The sequence below is a fragment of the Chinchilla lanigera genome, unplaced genomic scaffold (genome assembly GCF_000276665.1).
Source record: "Chinchilla lanigera isolate Chin_1 unplaced genomic scaffold, ChiLan1.0 scaffold00211, whole genome shotgun sequence".
NCBI lineage: Eukaryota > Metazoa > Chordata > Mammalia > Rodentia > Chinchillidae > Chinchilla > Chinchilla lanigera.
Genome location: NW_004955612.1, coordinates 242,953 through 257,729, shown reverse-complemented (window position 1 = coordinate 257,729; position 14,777 = coordinate 242,953). Strand labels below are relative to the sequence as shown.

Genomic DNA, 14,777 nt, shown 5'->3' with positions numbered 1-14,777 from the left:
GGTAAAGAGGTTCACATTACAGATGCATATTTGGGAGAAGTCCACAGAGAGGTACCAGATAAAGCTTTGGGAAAAGAAAATTTATCACAGGAAAGTATAAAGAGGGAAAAAAATTCTGAGAGTTGCAGCTTGGAATTCAGGGATCTGTTTGAAAGAACTGCGGGATACAGAGCCCCTAGGTTACCTCCCTTCTTCAGAGCCAGTCTGCTATTATCAGTTTTATATATTTGAGGTCTCCATGGTGGTAGATTCAAAACAATGTTGAAAATGGAATTTAACTTTTAGGAGAAAGAGGAGAAGGAATAAGTTTTCAGAAGAATTACAGAAGGGTTACAGATGATGAGAGAAAATTTCAGGTAGGAGGTGGTCAGTAATAGAGCCATATACTGATGGAGGAAGAGGATTAAAATAGGTGAGCATGACTGACCTTTGAGAGAGAGTTGGACAAATGTTAAGAGCTGAAATCAGTCTACATGGGTAAGTGTGGGAAAGGGACAGGGACAGCAAGAGAAGTTTGACAGTACAGGAAAGACAAGAGCTTGAAAGGGGAAGAGTAAAAGAAAGCCTTCTTTAAAGCAAGACCATATAATTCACCAAGGAACTAAAGAAAATGGGAGATACAAACTTGAAGAGAGAGAGAGTTAGGGAACTAGACAGGATGCGTTGGAGCAAGGTCCCAAGGCATAGGCACAAGGGTCCTGGGGGGGAATTGGTCTTGATACTTGCTACTTGCTACTTTTTCACAGACAAGGAAACCAAGGCCCTAGGAGGCTAAGTAACTTGTTAAAGGTCTCACGGACTCAAGAGCACGTGCTTTTTTTATTTACTCTTTTCTCTTTCTAGAAATGCGAACAGGTAGGTAAGTATAGCTATGGTACAAAAAAAAAAAAAAAAAAAAGCAACTGCCTGGCAAGCGCAAGGTCGTGAGTTCGGTTCCCGGTACCGGAGAAAAGCTAAAAAAAAAAAAAAAAAAAAAAAAAAGCAACACTTTCTACTAACAAAAGGAGCCAAAAGAACTAGAGTTAATAAATGACCACAGAGCCAGAGCCCAAATGTCCAGCTGTGTACACTGGCCAGGCAAGCGAAGGAGGCAGGGGGAACTCCAGCAAGACACAGAAGCCTGCGAGACATTGGGTGCCAGCTGCCTCAACCCTACAGGACATCTGCGACCATTTCAGAGATCTAGCTCTGTCCCTCCCAATTTCACCTTCAAACTGGGATTTCTGAACCTGGGATTCATTTGCAGCCCACTGTGGAGTCATATGGCAGCTGCTGAAGCAGAAGAAATGATGAAGATTCCTTTGCATGTGAATGAGCAGCTGCTAGGCACCTTACAAATATCCATCTCTATAGGGCCAGGCAGGAAAGTATCAGCAAAGACATGAAAGACACGGAAGACACCAAGGGGTTTTCTGTTTTACTGGCATCTGAATGAAAAATGTGAAGAGCAAAGAGTGTCTCCTCCCTCCTCTCTGTCTGTCAGCACATTTCCAGGAGGCCTGGCCACATCACTGTGCGGTTGGCTGGTGAGTAGAGACCAACAGAGCGCAGGATGGCGGCGCCCGCCTGGGTGGTCTGCTGGTATCCTTTGATTAAACTCCCAGGCTGGGAGAGCTGGAGCTGCTCCTAACGATAGCCGGGTCCTGAAATCTCACACTTGCAGGCACGGAGTGGGCCCTGCTCCCTGAGTCGCTACCTCCCACTCCTCACCACAGGCTGGCCTAATTCACCACATTCTTCTGTGCTCACAGCAGAACCACAAAGGCCACACTCCCTTGCAGCACTGCGTGAGGCGGAGATAGGAAGACCTCACACTGGAGCCACACTCCAGGACTCTGTGAGCCACCACAGTGACCCTCATTCAGGTGCAGCTGCTTCTAGAAAATGCTGCTTTCAGGAATGCATGCTGTGCCTGCCAAAGGACCCTGTCCTCAAGAATAGCCAGCCTCTCACACGCCACGGGAAAGGGCTAAATCTGACCCGTTCTCTGCCCAGATTTCTCTGGTATTTCTGGGACAATCACACTCCGCAGACACATACCCTCCATAGTTCAAGTGTACACATGCTTGCACAAATGTTCTGTAGGTGGCCACTGCTCATGTGGCAGGGAAAGTGTGAGTTTGATATTCACTTGTTGTAGGCCTTAAGCAAAGCTAAGTCATACCAGAAGTCATTAAAAAAATTCAAGGTAAGTGAAGTTATTTTTAGTCATATAAACTCTTTAAGATTCGAGCCTCTAATGTGAATTCTGCATCCCTCAAAATTTTATATTCCCAGTCTTTAGGGTCATCAGAGTACTCCTCTGCCTTTGGCTACTTCACAATTCCTCAGCATCTGCCCTCAGGAAGGGAGGAAGAAGCGTGACAAAGCTGCACCCTCTTACCCATTCTTACCCACTCTCCTCCAGCTACAGGGAAAGGTGACTGGACCTCGGTGGCTCCCATCATCCATGAGGAAGGTCCTGCACAGTGTCTCAGAAACTCTCCCCAAAGCAGCCCCTGCCTTCTCTCCAGCTTCAGGTCTATGTTGCCCCTGCTGACTCCTTACCTCCTACCCATCACAGAGCAGCGTGCTCCTTCCCTGCAGCCACGATTGCTAGTTTTTATCCAGGAAGCTGCTTCGAATGTTCTGCCACCCACCTCCTTATCTTAAAGTTTTAGTGAAAGTAGTATCCCTTCCATGAATCCTGCGGTGGTCTTCCCAGCCCTGCTCTCGAGCTGGGTTAGGGATCCCTTTTGGTGGTTCTGTTATTCCCCAGGAATATCTCAGTCATGCATGTTCCAGGCTATTGCTATTATCTGTTTATGTTGCTGTCACATTTGGGAAACTGAGTTCTTTCATGCAAAGGACTATATTTTACAGCAGTCCCTCGGCTCAGGACCAAAGCCTAGAAACCTCTTAAGAACTTAGTTAAAATGTTTAATAAATAAACAGTGGAATAAAAGGTTTTACAGAAAATAACACTAAATGCTTTGAGTAAGCTAAATAGTTGAAATTATAGGTAAATTTTTTTTTCAGAAATATCCAGCAATTCCAGCCGGACATGGTGGTGCACGCCTATAATCCCAGCACTTAGGAGGCTGAAGCAGGAGGATCGTTGAGTTTGAGACCAGTCTGGCTACAAAGTGAGCTCGAGGCCAGCCTGAACTCCATAGCAAGATCTGTCTCAAAAAGACAAAAAAAGAAAAAGAAAAAAAAAAAAATCCTACAAGTCCAATTTTCTATATTCATCTCCCAAAATAGTACAAATAATTTAAACTCAGTTTTCCTTATCTAGTAGGAAGTCTCTTTAATTTTTTGCCTAAAAAAGCAATTAAGTAAATAGCAGAGTTTATGGGCTATAATTAAGCAATGTTCAGAGAAAAACTGATAGCATTCAATATTGGAAAAACAAAATAAAAAATCCCAGAACTAATTTAAGTAAGTTAAGCCCCAAATAAAGGCATAAGAATGAGTTAATAAACTTAAGGAAAGAAGGAAAGGAAGGAAGGAATTAGTAAAAAAATAAGAAAATAATGAATTAGATAGCTGAACTTGGTGGCGCATGCCTGTAATCCTAGCACTTGGAAGGCTGAGGCAGGAGGATCGCCACAAGTTCAAGGCCAGCTTGGGCTACATAGTGAGTTTAAGACCACCCTGAACTACACAGTGAGATTCCATCTCAAGAAACTGGTAAAGTGCTGGGCATGGCGGCGCATGCCTGTAATCCCAGCACTTGGGAGGCTGAGGTAGGATGATTGCTGTGAATTGGAGGCCAGCCTGGGTTACAAAGTGAGCTCAAGGCCAACCTAAACTGCATAGTGAAACCCTGTCTCAAAAAGACAAATAACAAACTAAAAAGCAAATAAACAGAATTAGAAAACAATAAAATGACAGAATAAATAAATACATCCAGAATTAATCCTATGAAAAGGAAGGGGGGATATCCAGGAATCCTATCAGAAAAATAGAAAAGAAGGTACAAAGATAAAAGAATTGAAAGTAAGAAAAAGTGAGAGACAGGAAAGCCAAAGCACTAAAAGTGATTCTTGGACACAAAGCTGCTTCTGATGATAACTAAACATAAAGAGCTGCATGGTAAGGCCAGAGAGAGGCCCAGCGCTCTGGCATGCTCTGTGTGGTGCCCGCCTTTCTCCAAACCCTGTATTACCTGCTTCAGTGAGGAAGAAACGAAGGCAACTTTCCTTTACAAACACAGCTAAATAAAGAAACACTGAACATTAAACCATTATTACATGTTATTGGTTATTTACCAGCAAAAGAACAATGAGAAAATTTTCCAAATTCCAAATTAAGGAACTGTCTTCTCTCAAGGGAAGGAGCTGTGTGACACACAATTGAGGTTTTCAGTAACAAAGTACACGTTACTCAACGACTTACTTTTTCCAAATTGAATTAGAAATCATTTATTATTGATGCCTGAAATAATATTGATGTCTTTATGCCTGAAATAACAGTCTTTTTCAAGTATGTGGCATTTAGACGTCACGAAGAGGCTTTGCGTCTATCCTTATGACTCTGTTGGATTTTCTCCATCAACAAATCAAGTTGCTGAGGTTGAGAGAAGTTGAGTGAATTGCCCAAGATCACACAGCTAGTCCCTGGCAGGAGGATGCAGATCTTTGGATGGCTAATCCAACCCTCTTCTCTTCCACTCTCTGCTTAGTACACTGGCACCTCTCTCGCTATTGTAGCAAGCACTAACCACTCTCACCAAGACTCTGAAGGCTAAGACTGGAGTCTAGTGACAGGTTCAGATTCCTAGAATAGGAGTCTGGTGAACTCTTAGCTCACTGGCACTGAAGTTCTTTATAGATAACAGAATGAAGGGAGATGACTTCCCAATGGGGATACCTGAGCTCTGGATTACTACAGGGGCAAAAATTCATCATTTTGCAGGCTTTGCAGTGTAGCAAATGATAGTAATTGAAAATATATATGCAGTCATATTGGCAATGCTTTTTGCTATGATCGCACGCACGCAGGCAGGCATGCACACAATCTCTTAATGCCTTGGTACTTTAAACTCTTCATTTCCAAACTGGAAACAACCCAATTATAAAAGTGTAGCATATCACTGGCCTTTACCCTTTCTTAGAGACATTTTGTATTTCACAATTTCTTCTCCTACATGGTTCTGACAGTCTATTCCCTCCGTCATTCTATCACTAAAATGAACTACCCAGCTCCCTTGTAAGTTTGTCTGTTGTTTACCTCACATTAGGCCTCCTCATCTACTCGCTTCAGATGGCTAGAGATTTGAAAAAGAAAATAATTACTACCTCACACATGGGATTGAGGCTGAAGTAAAGCTAAGTCCATGACAGGCTTACCTTTAGTTTTGATCCTTCATTTTTTAGAGAACTAGGATACCACCAGGGAGCAGTGTGTTGCCTACTTTTTAGCACATACTCAAGATAATTTTCAGCTTCATTTTTATAGACTCGGTTAATATTATTGAGTTACCACCAATTAAAGAATTTGACACAACAAAGACATAGCAAAATGTAACTGTGGAGTTTACATTCTTGGGAGGACTTTGATGCCTTTTAGTATTAAGGAAGAGGAGGAGATACAGCTTCTATTTGCAATTAAACGTCATGAGGGTAATTAGAAAAAAAAAAGAAACAACAGAGTTGTTTCAAGTGTCATCTAATTTTATTGTGTTATAAACTTATAAATGCAAAAGTCATACACATGAAACTTCATATATATAATCAATATCCCAGTACCTACTTCTATCCATTCAGCTTACTGAATTATCTTAACCACATCATGTCTTTCAGCCTCAGTTTCCCCATCTTTAAAATGGGGAGAATGATACTGGATAAAGCTATACTTCTTCATTAGTAGCCACAAAAACATTCTGAGATCATGAAACAAACTGCAGTAAAGCAGGAAAAAAAAAAAAGCAAAGATAGTATTACTGACATTCTGATAAAAAAGATTTATAAAAGTAGAACTCAATGGAAATTTCTACCAAAGAAAGAAACTGTTTTTAAAGATCCTTTAAAATTATATTTACAGCTGAACAGGTGTATTTATCCAAGAAATAGGTACATGATGGCCAGTAGCAGACTTAACCTCATAATACCTGCAACAAAAGGTCATTTGCTTTACAACTGAGGAGAAATACTTTGATTCTTTATGTTTATACCAACCAATACTCATTCAAGAGGCATCGGCTTACTGCAAGTGGTACAGTCAGGGAAAGAGAGTGTGGTCCTATGTGTGGGTCCAGACGTGTACCTGCTGGGTGAGGAGACTGATGTGGCTGGCCGGGGAATACTGCCTTGCTGCCTGCTTCTCAGCGAGCCGCTGAAGTTCAGCTGTGACCACACTCTGGTTGTACCATCTGTTGTATGCAGAGCCATCTTCTCCCTCTTTTTGTGCTTTGGCTACTCCTGAATGATGCTTGCTTGGATGGCATGAACCTGCTGAAAAACAGATGTTTGCATTCACTAAGGATAATTGCCCTGAAAAAAATCAGGATGATAACAGGAAACATACCAGGCCAATGGACACTTTACTGAATCCTAGAGATCTTTAACAAGGTAAGGAACAGTAACTTCAAATAGTTACAAAAATAAAAATAAAACCTTACATTTCCTAAAAATTCCTCCAAGAGCCAAACTGTAACAAGCACTTATTAATGTGCTTTTGCTTACTATAAACACTTCGCAAAGAATTTTCAGCTGGACATGGCGGTGCATGCCTGTAATTCCAGTACTCTAAGAGGCTGAGGCAGGAAGTTTGGCTCAGCCTTTCTCAAAATTTAAATAAACAGAGGGGGGAGTTGTAGCTCAGTGCGAAGGCTTTAGGTTCAGTCCCCAGTACTGCAAGAGAAAACAAATATACTAAACAATTTTCGGCATAGGTAGCGGAGAACAGACAATCCTAGAATTTACTAATCTGATTGAAGAAAAAGAAACATGTTGGGATGGACATCTGGCACAGTGGTAGAGTATTTGCCTCACATGCTCAAGATTCTACTTTGATCCCCACTTCTGCCACAGACACACAAAAAAGTCTCTGAAACGCTTAACATTGGCTTTCTTATTATGTAACTACACTTTTCAGTAGTCTGCGGTATCCAGTCAAGTCGTTCACAACACTGCTTAAAAAGCTCAAAAGGGAAATAGGGATGAAAAACTGAGAGTATTTAGAACAAAGAGCAATGATTTAAATTCTCAAATAAGTGTCCTTTCTCATTTAAATTTTCTTCTCAACTATTCTATTACAGTTGTATTATTCTGAGCAATGGAGTACTGGCAAAGAGAAATTATTTAATATAAAATCAAGGTTTGTATTTTTTGATTCTAAAAGTCCTATATCTCATTGAAAAATAGTTATTAAGTCCCAGAAAAACAGAAACATCTGTCTGTCTATCTTTGTGTTACAAGGAATTGAACCTAGGGCCTTGAGCCTGCTAAACACATGCTCTACCAGCTACTGAGACATACCCTAGGCCCCTTCTGTCCTTTTGTTAATGATATAACCATAATCATTCTGTATACACAATCTGGCAACATTCTAAAACATTTTGCATATTTACTATATTATTTGATACACACAAAATATTTACAATAGATGTGTAAGGTATAAGCATATTATAACAAACACCTGTGAGCTTAACCTAACATAGGAGCTATCTTATAATCACGGCTCATGTGCTTCTCTCCCTCCTTAATCTCCCTTTGTCATTTATTCTCTTCCTCTTGTAAAATAGTTTTGAATAAGGTTTTATCAGATGTAGTTATGTATCTCTGTGTATGTATACATGAACAAAATACTACATAATATTGCTTACTTTTGAGCTCTATAAAAATGGTATTCTACTGTAGTAATTTCCTGGGACTTGCTTTTTTTTTTTAATTTTTTTTTTTTTTGGTTTTTCTCCGGCACCGGGAACCGAACTCACGACCTTGCGCTTGCCAGGCAGGCACTTTTGCCGCTGAGCTAAATCCCCAGCCCCGGGACTTGCTTTTATAATGAGCACTACACTGCCAAGATTCATGTGCACTAAGTATAACTGAAATTCATGCATTTTATTCACTGTCTGATATTACACTTTGCAAGTACTTCATGACTTCTTTTTTCTCTTCCTCCATCAGTGGGTATTCTGGTTGCTTTGAGCTTATTGCTATTATTAAAAATGCATTATCCACACTCTGACTTACATCTGCTGGTGCACATGCAGAAGAGCTTTTCTTGTGTCTTTACTTAGGAGTAGAACTGTTAGTCACAGGGTATGTAAATTTTCAGTCTTATTCAGTAATACCAGAGAGGTGTCACACTCCCACAAACAAAACAAGAGCTCTTGTTGATCCATACACTCTTTTTCACTTAGTATTTTCAAACACCCTAATTCTTCCTTCTCTAAGAAGTTGAAAAGTGTCATTGTAGTTTTTATGTATAATCATTACACTAGTAATGAGTCTGAGCATTAGTTACCCCTTTTCTGATATCCTTTATTATTTTTCTATTGTCTTTTTCCTATTGACTTCAATTGGAGTTAGGCTTTTTATTCCATACCGTAAGATCTTAAAAATGGTCTTCTTTATTCTAGAAATTTTCATTTTTGCAGCTGAAATTGATTTTTATGTATGGTACGAGGCAGGGATCTAATTTTATTTTACCCAGCACTATTTATTGAGAAATCTTTCCCTTTCCAATGATCTACAATGGCAGCTGTATCGTATACCACAGTTCCACCTATGTGTGTCTGTTCCTAACTTCATACTCTGTTCTGCTGGTCTAAATGTCTGTACTTTGTCAATACCACACTGTCTTAATTATCATACCTTTATGTTATCTTATGGAGGTGCTCCTCTCCTTATTTTGCTTCTCTGGGAAGTTCTCACTATTTCTGGTATTTTGCCCATTATCATTTTAGAGTAGCCTTACTGAGTTCAACACTAAACTTGAGATTTTGACTGGAAGTGTACTGATTGAATCCAGAGATGAAATGATGTGAATGAAACATTTAGGGTACTGAGTCTTCCTGTACATGTACATGGTATATTTATCCATTTATTTTGGTCTTCTCTGATGTCTTTCAACAAAGCTTTGCAAAAATTCCTTTTTTTTTTTTTTTCCCAGTACCAGGAATCAAACTCACAACCCTGTGCTTGCCAGGTAGGCGCTGTGCTGCTGAGCTAAATCCCCAGCCCCTAAAAGTTCCTTTTAAGAGTTTCTTGTAAGCCAGGCACAGTGGTACATTCCTACAATCTTTGCTACCAGCTGTCTGAGGCCAGCCTGGGCAACTTAGCAAAACTATCTAAAAAACAAACAAAAAAAGTAGGAGGCCTGCTGTAGAGTACCCCTGGGTTTGGTCTTTACTAGTGCCAAAAATCTTTTCTAAATTTTCCTGTAGCCAGCACTCGGAAGGCTGAGGCAGGAGGATTGTTCTGAGTTCAAGATCAGCCTAAAGTGAGCTCAAGGCCAGCCTGAACTGCATAGCGAGACCCTGTTTCAAATCAGGCCAAAAAAAAAAAAAAAAAAAAAAAATTTCTGTAGATAGATCTTAGTTTTAGTACAATAGAATTTACACTTTAAAAGTTAAAATACAAAGTTAAAATAATGCTTTATTTTATATATATATAAGGATTTAAATTTGGGACTAGTAAATTAAAAGACTTGATTTTTAATATTATTTTTATGCCCATCTATACAGCTAAAATAATTATTCTAAAATGTATCTATAGGCTATTTTGTATATAAAAATAGCATGTTATCTACAAATACATTTTTTTTGATCCTAAGGTTGTAATTTCTTTTTATTATGTTAGCTCTGACCTGTAAAATGTTGAACAGGAGCAGCATTAATGAGCACATCCTTATCTTGTTCTTAACACGAAAAGGAACACTTCCAACAATTCCCATTTAGCTCTTTTAGGGCTTAGGTAGACATTCTTTTTCAGCTGTACAAGGTTTCTCTCTTTTCAGAATACTGAGACTTATTATTATGAATGGAAGGTAAAATTTTGTCAAATCTCTTCCGGCATTTACAGAAACCTGTTTAAGATATGTATTCTCTTTTTTAAATATTGCCGGATTTGACTGGCTGTTATTTTGATTAGAAACTTTGCATTTATGCCCGAGTGTGGTGGTGCACACCTGTAATCCCAGCACTTCAAAGACTCAGGCAGGAGAATTGTTGTGGGTTTGAGGCCAGCCTACACTACATAGCAAGATGCTGTCTCAAAGAAAAAAAAGTTTGATATTTATCTTCATAAATGAAAATGATCTGCAATCTCTAATACTGCCCTTACCTGGTTTTATTGCCAACATTAAACTAGCCACAAGAATGTGTAGGCTAATATTTTCTTTTTCAATTCTCTATTAAATTTGTCTAATATTAAAATTATCCATCTCTTAGAAGAGCAAAGAATTTATCAAACTATCTAACTTTATGTTTTCCTTCAGAGAAGAATTTTAAATATTATATCAATTATTTTAATACAAGGCTATTCAGGCTTTATCTTTTTGAGTTCATTTTACATGTTACGCATTTTACATGTTTATATAGGAGTGTGTCCACTTTTACAGGTTTTCAATTTTACTAAAAGTTGTTACGGTATTCATCTATTTACATTTTGTCTGCTTTTCTATTCTTTATTGATCCATGTCTTCTGTCTTTTCTCGATTGGTTTCACCAGAGCCTGTCTGCTTTGATATTCCCTACTGTATTTTATTTTTGAATTCTATAATTTCTGCTCCTTTGTCTTCCTCCTTTATTTAGATTTATGACAGTGTTATTTTTATAATGACTAATATGTGACATGTAGCATGTTAATTTTCATCTTTATTCCTTTTAAATTTCCCTGTAAACACTGCTGATCATTGTTCTCCACATATTTGGACATGTAGCTTTCCATTATCATTCAGTTCTAATACACTATATCTGATTATATATATATATATATATATATATATATTTTTTTTTTTTTTTTTTTTTTCTGAGGGGGGGTTAACAAGAATCGAACTCAGAGCCTTGTGCTTGCCAGGCAGGCACTGTGCCATTGAGCTATATCTTCAGCCCTATATGTGATTATATTTATGACTTTTTTACTCTTAAACTTCCACCAACCTTGCAATCACCTACTATTGAGGTTTGTGCTTGGATGTCCCCCCCCAAAGCCTCATGCAGTTTCAAATGGGGCTTTTCTGGAGGTACCTCAGTCTAGAGTGTGTCAGTGATTATAGTATGTGATTATATTTATGCAGTACCTGGGGATTTGTTACATAACTATTTTGTTACTCACTTTCCATTTAATTGCAGTGTGGGCAATGAATGAGCCTGTGTGATACCAAGCCTTTGAAATTTGTTCTCTTGTTTATGATGTATGACATGACTGATTTTTATAAATACATCATGTGTGCTTGATAAGGTATTCTAACTGCTGGGTGCCTGCTCCTATATATAATCAACAGACAAACTTATCACTCCATTCAAATCCTCTTTACTCTTTGTTTTTAAACATTTGTTTACTATATTAATAATTAATAAAAGTACACGGAAATGTCCCACTGAGACAGGTTTACAGATTCTTCATGTAGTTATATCAATTTTTGTGTTACAGCTTGACTACCTCTTATCCAAAGTGTTTGTGCCACTAGGGTTTTAGATGTGAGACCATTTTCAGACTATGAAATGTCTGCACACATAACTGTGTACTGCATAATGAAGTTCTGGTAACAACAGACCTCAGATGCAACAGTGGCCTCCTAAGATTATAACGGAACTGTAAAATTCCTCCTTTCTTTTTTTTTTAAATTCCTATCTCTTAGTGACACTGTTGCTATCATAATTTACAACACATGACTCCCATTTTCAGTCATGTTGGTGTAGATAAATCTTCTGTGCTGTCAGCTATATAAAGTTCAGCCCATACACTTACATACAATGCATAATACTTGATTAATAAGGGACTTACTGGTTTATGTTTACTACAGGATACCTTTTATTGTTATTTGAGAGTGTACTGCTTCTATTTATTAAAAATAAGTTTTGGGTAAAACAGTATGCCAAGTTAGACCAGGAGCAGCCTCACACATCTCGTGTTTACCAAGTCTCTTGATAGCATCAAGAGGCCATGTCAAGTGACTGACCTATACTACTGAGGTTTGTGTAAGTGCACTGAATGATTTTCCTACAGCAAAACTGCCTAATGGTGCATTTCTGAGACTGTTTCACCTTTGTTAAGTGAGGCATGACTTTCTGTAATGAGATATCTTAGGGTTGGGACCCAAGACTCAGGTACAAAATTCAGTTATGTTTCACAGACACCTAAAGTACATAGCCTGAAGCTAATTTCATACAATATACATTTGACTGTGACCCATCATGTGAGGTCAGATACAGAATTTTCAAATTATGGCATCATGCTGTTGCTCAGTTTCATATTTTGGACCATTTCAGATTGGGGAAGCTTAACCTGCACATACTTGGAAAGTATTTCAAAACACTTTTAGGAATGTTTTATCTTTCTACTGAACTGAAACTTTCATTGTTCTGTAGTTACTCTATCTGTAAGAAAATTTTCCATCTTAATATCTACTTTAGCTATAGCTGTACCACCTTTTTTCTGGCTGGGATTTACCTGATATTTCTTTTTTTATCCTTTTATTTTCAATATTCTGTGCCCTTTATCCTGAGGTGTACTTCCAGTAAATAGCATATAGTTGTCTTTATCAAAACTTAAACTGTCTCCTACCAAATTAAATTCCACCCATTTATGTTTGATTCTCAGTAACAATGATTCCCTAGAATTAGGCCAGAAACACATATGCATATATATTCATATTAAATTAGACCATTTACTATCTCTGACTCAAGCTTCATATTACAATACCCATTTCATTTGAAATCAAGTATTGATTAACAGGTACAGATTAGCTATTTACAAAACATGGCTTAGCTGTAACTCACCTTAATGTGTTGATTCCGAAAGTGTTTACAAATTTGACCAACATTAAGGTGAAACCCAAAGGGATCTACAGATTCAATGCAATCCTCAAAATATCATTTGATTATTTGTGCAAATGTTGACAAACTAATCCTACAGTTCATATAAAAATGCAAGAAACCCAAAATAGCCTAAATAATCTTTACAAAGAAGAATGAAGCTGGAAGAATCAGTCATGAAAATTTCAAAACATTTTACACACATAATGTGGTTCTGTCAAGACAATACCATACTGGCATAAGGACAGACATATAAATAAATGGGAATAAAATGGAGACTCCAGAAAGAATTCGTAAATTGATTTTCAACAAGAGTGCCAAGACAGTCCAATGGGAAAACAATATCTTTTACAACAAATGTGCAGGGACAAATGAATAGTCACATGCAAAAGAATGAACTTGGACCCCCTACATCACATCATACACAAATAACTGAAAAATGAATAAAGACCAAAATGTAAGTGCCTAACCTATAAAACTCTTATAAAAAACTTACAAGGAAATCTTTGTGACCTTGAGTTAGATAATACTTTTTCAGCTATGATACAAAAACCACAAGAAAAAAATATCTTTTAAAACTTCTATGATTTAAGAAAGTGAAAAAACAACTAACAAATTGGGAGAAAATATTCTTAGGTCATATATTGGACAAAGGTCTTACATACAAAATACATAAAAAGCATTTACAACTCAACAAAAAGACAAAAATCTCAACTGAAAATGGGTAAAGAATTTGAACAGACATTTCTCCAAGAATATGTACAGTTAAAAGCACACGAGTCAGTTGTGGTAGCAATATGCCCACAAGTCCAGCACACTTGGGAGGCTGAGGCAGGAAGACTGCCATGAGCTTGAGGCCAGCTTGGGCTACATAGTGGGTTCAAGGCCAGCCTGAACTACATAGCAAGGCCCTGACTTAAAACAGAAAACAACAAAAAAAGCAAAGAAAAAAAGCACATGAAAACATGCTCAACATCAAGAGCCACAAGGGAAATACAAATCCACACACACAAACAAAAAGACACTAACTCACATCCTCTAGCATGGGTGAAATCAAAGAGACATTACATGTCAGCAAAAATAAGGAGAAACTGGGGGCTGGGGATTTAGCTCAGCGGCACAGCACCTGCCTGGCAAGTGCAAGCTTGTGAGTTCGATTCTTGGAAAAAAAACAAAAAACAAAAAACAAAAAAAGAGAAACTGTAACCCTCCTGTATTACTGGTGATAAAATAGTACATTACTTAGCCATAAAATGAATGAAGTGTATAACACACTACAGTATGAGTGAAGCTCAGAAACACGATGCGAAGTGCAAGAAGCAGGTCACAGAGACTACCCATGGCATGATTCCACTTCTATGAAATGTCCAGGACAGAAAAATCTGTAGAAACAGAAAGCAGACCATTGGGCAGCCAGGGCCTCATAGGAGAAAGAAACAGACAGTGACTTCTAATAGGTACAGGTTTCTCACAGGAATGATGAAACTGGCATTGTTTGTATAACTCTGTAAATATATTAAAACCCAAAATTGTATACTTTAAAGGGGCAAATTTGATTAACATGAATTGTATTTCAATGAAACTGTTATTAAAAAGGAGGGGTGCTGGAGATGATAGCTCAATGGCAGAGCACTTGCCTAGCATGTGTAAGGCCCTGGGTTGGGTCCTTAGTACTAAGACCAAAGCAGAGCAGAACAGAGCAGAGCAGAGCAGAGCAGAGCAGAGCAGAGTAAAGCAAAGCAAACAAATGAACAAACAAACAAACAGGGGACTTGACTGATAATGTGGATTTATTTCACATAAAATC

General features: G+C 38.2%; 1 protein-coding gene across 9 annotated transcripts in view; it reads right to left on the bottom strand.

The window, feature by feature from the left end:
* Ttll5 (tubulin tyrosine ligase-like family member 5) overlaps nt 1-14,777 on the bottom strand; it is a gene marked incomplete at its 3' end in the record, with an annotated part of 241,514 nt that overhangs the window by 93,526 nt on the left and 133,211 nt on the right. For 7 of the 9 annotated variants that reach the window (XM_005414950.2, XM_005414953.2, XM_005414949.2 and 4 more), the window contains 1 exon segment: nt 6,250-6,437. In XM_005414950.2, the coding sequence (XP_005415007.1) occupies nt 6,250-6,437 (188 nt within the window). 9 annotated transcript variants of the gene reach the window in all.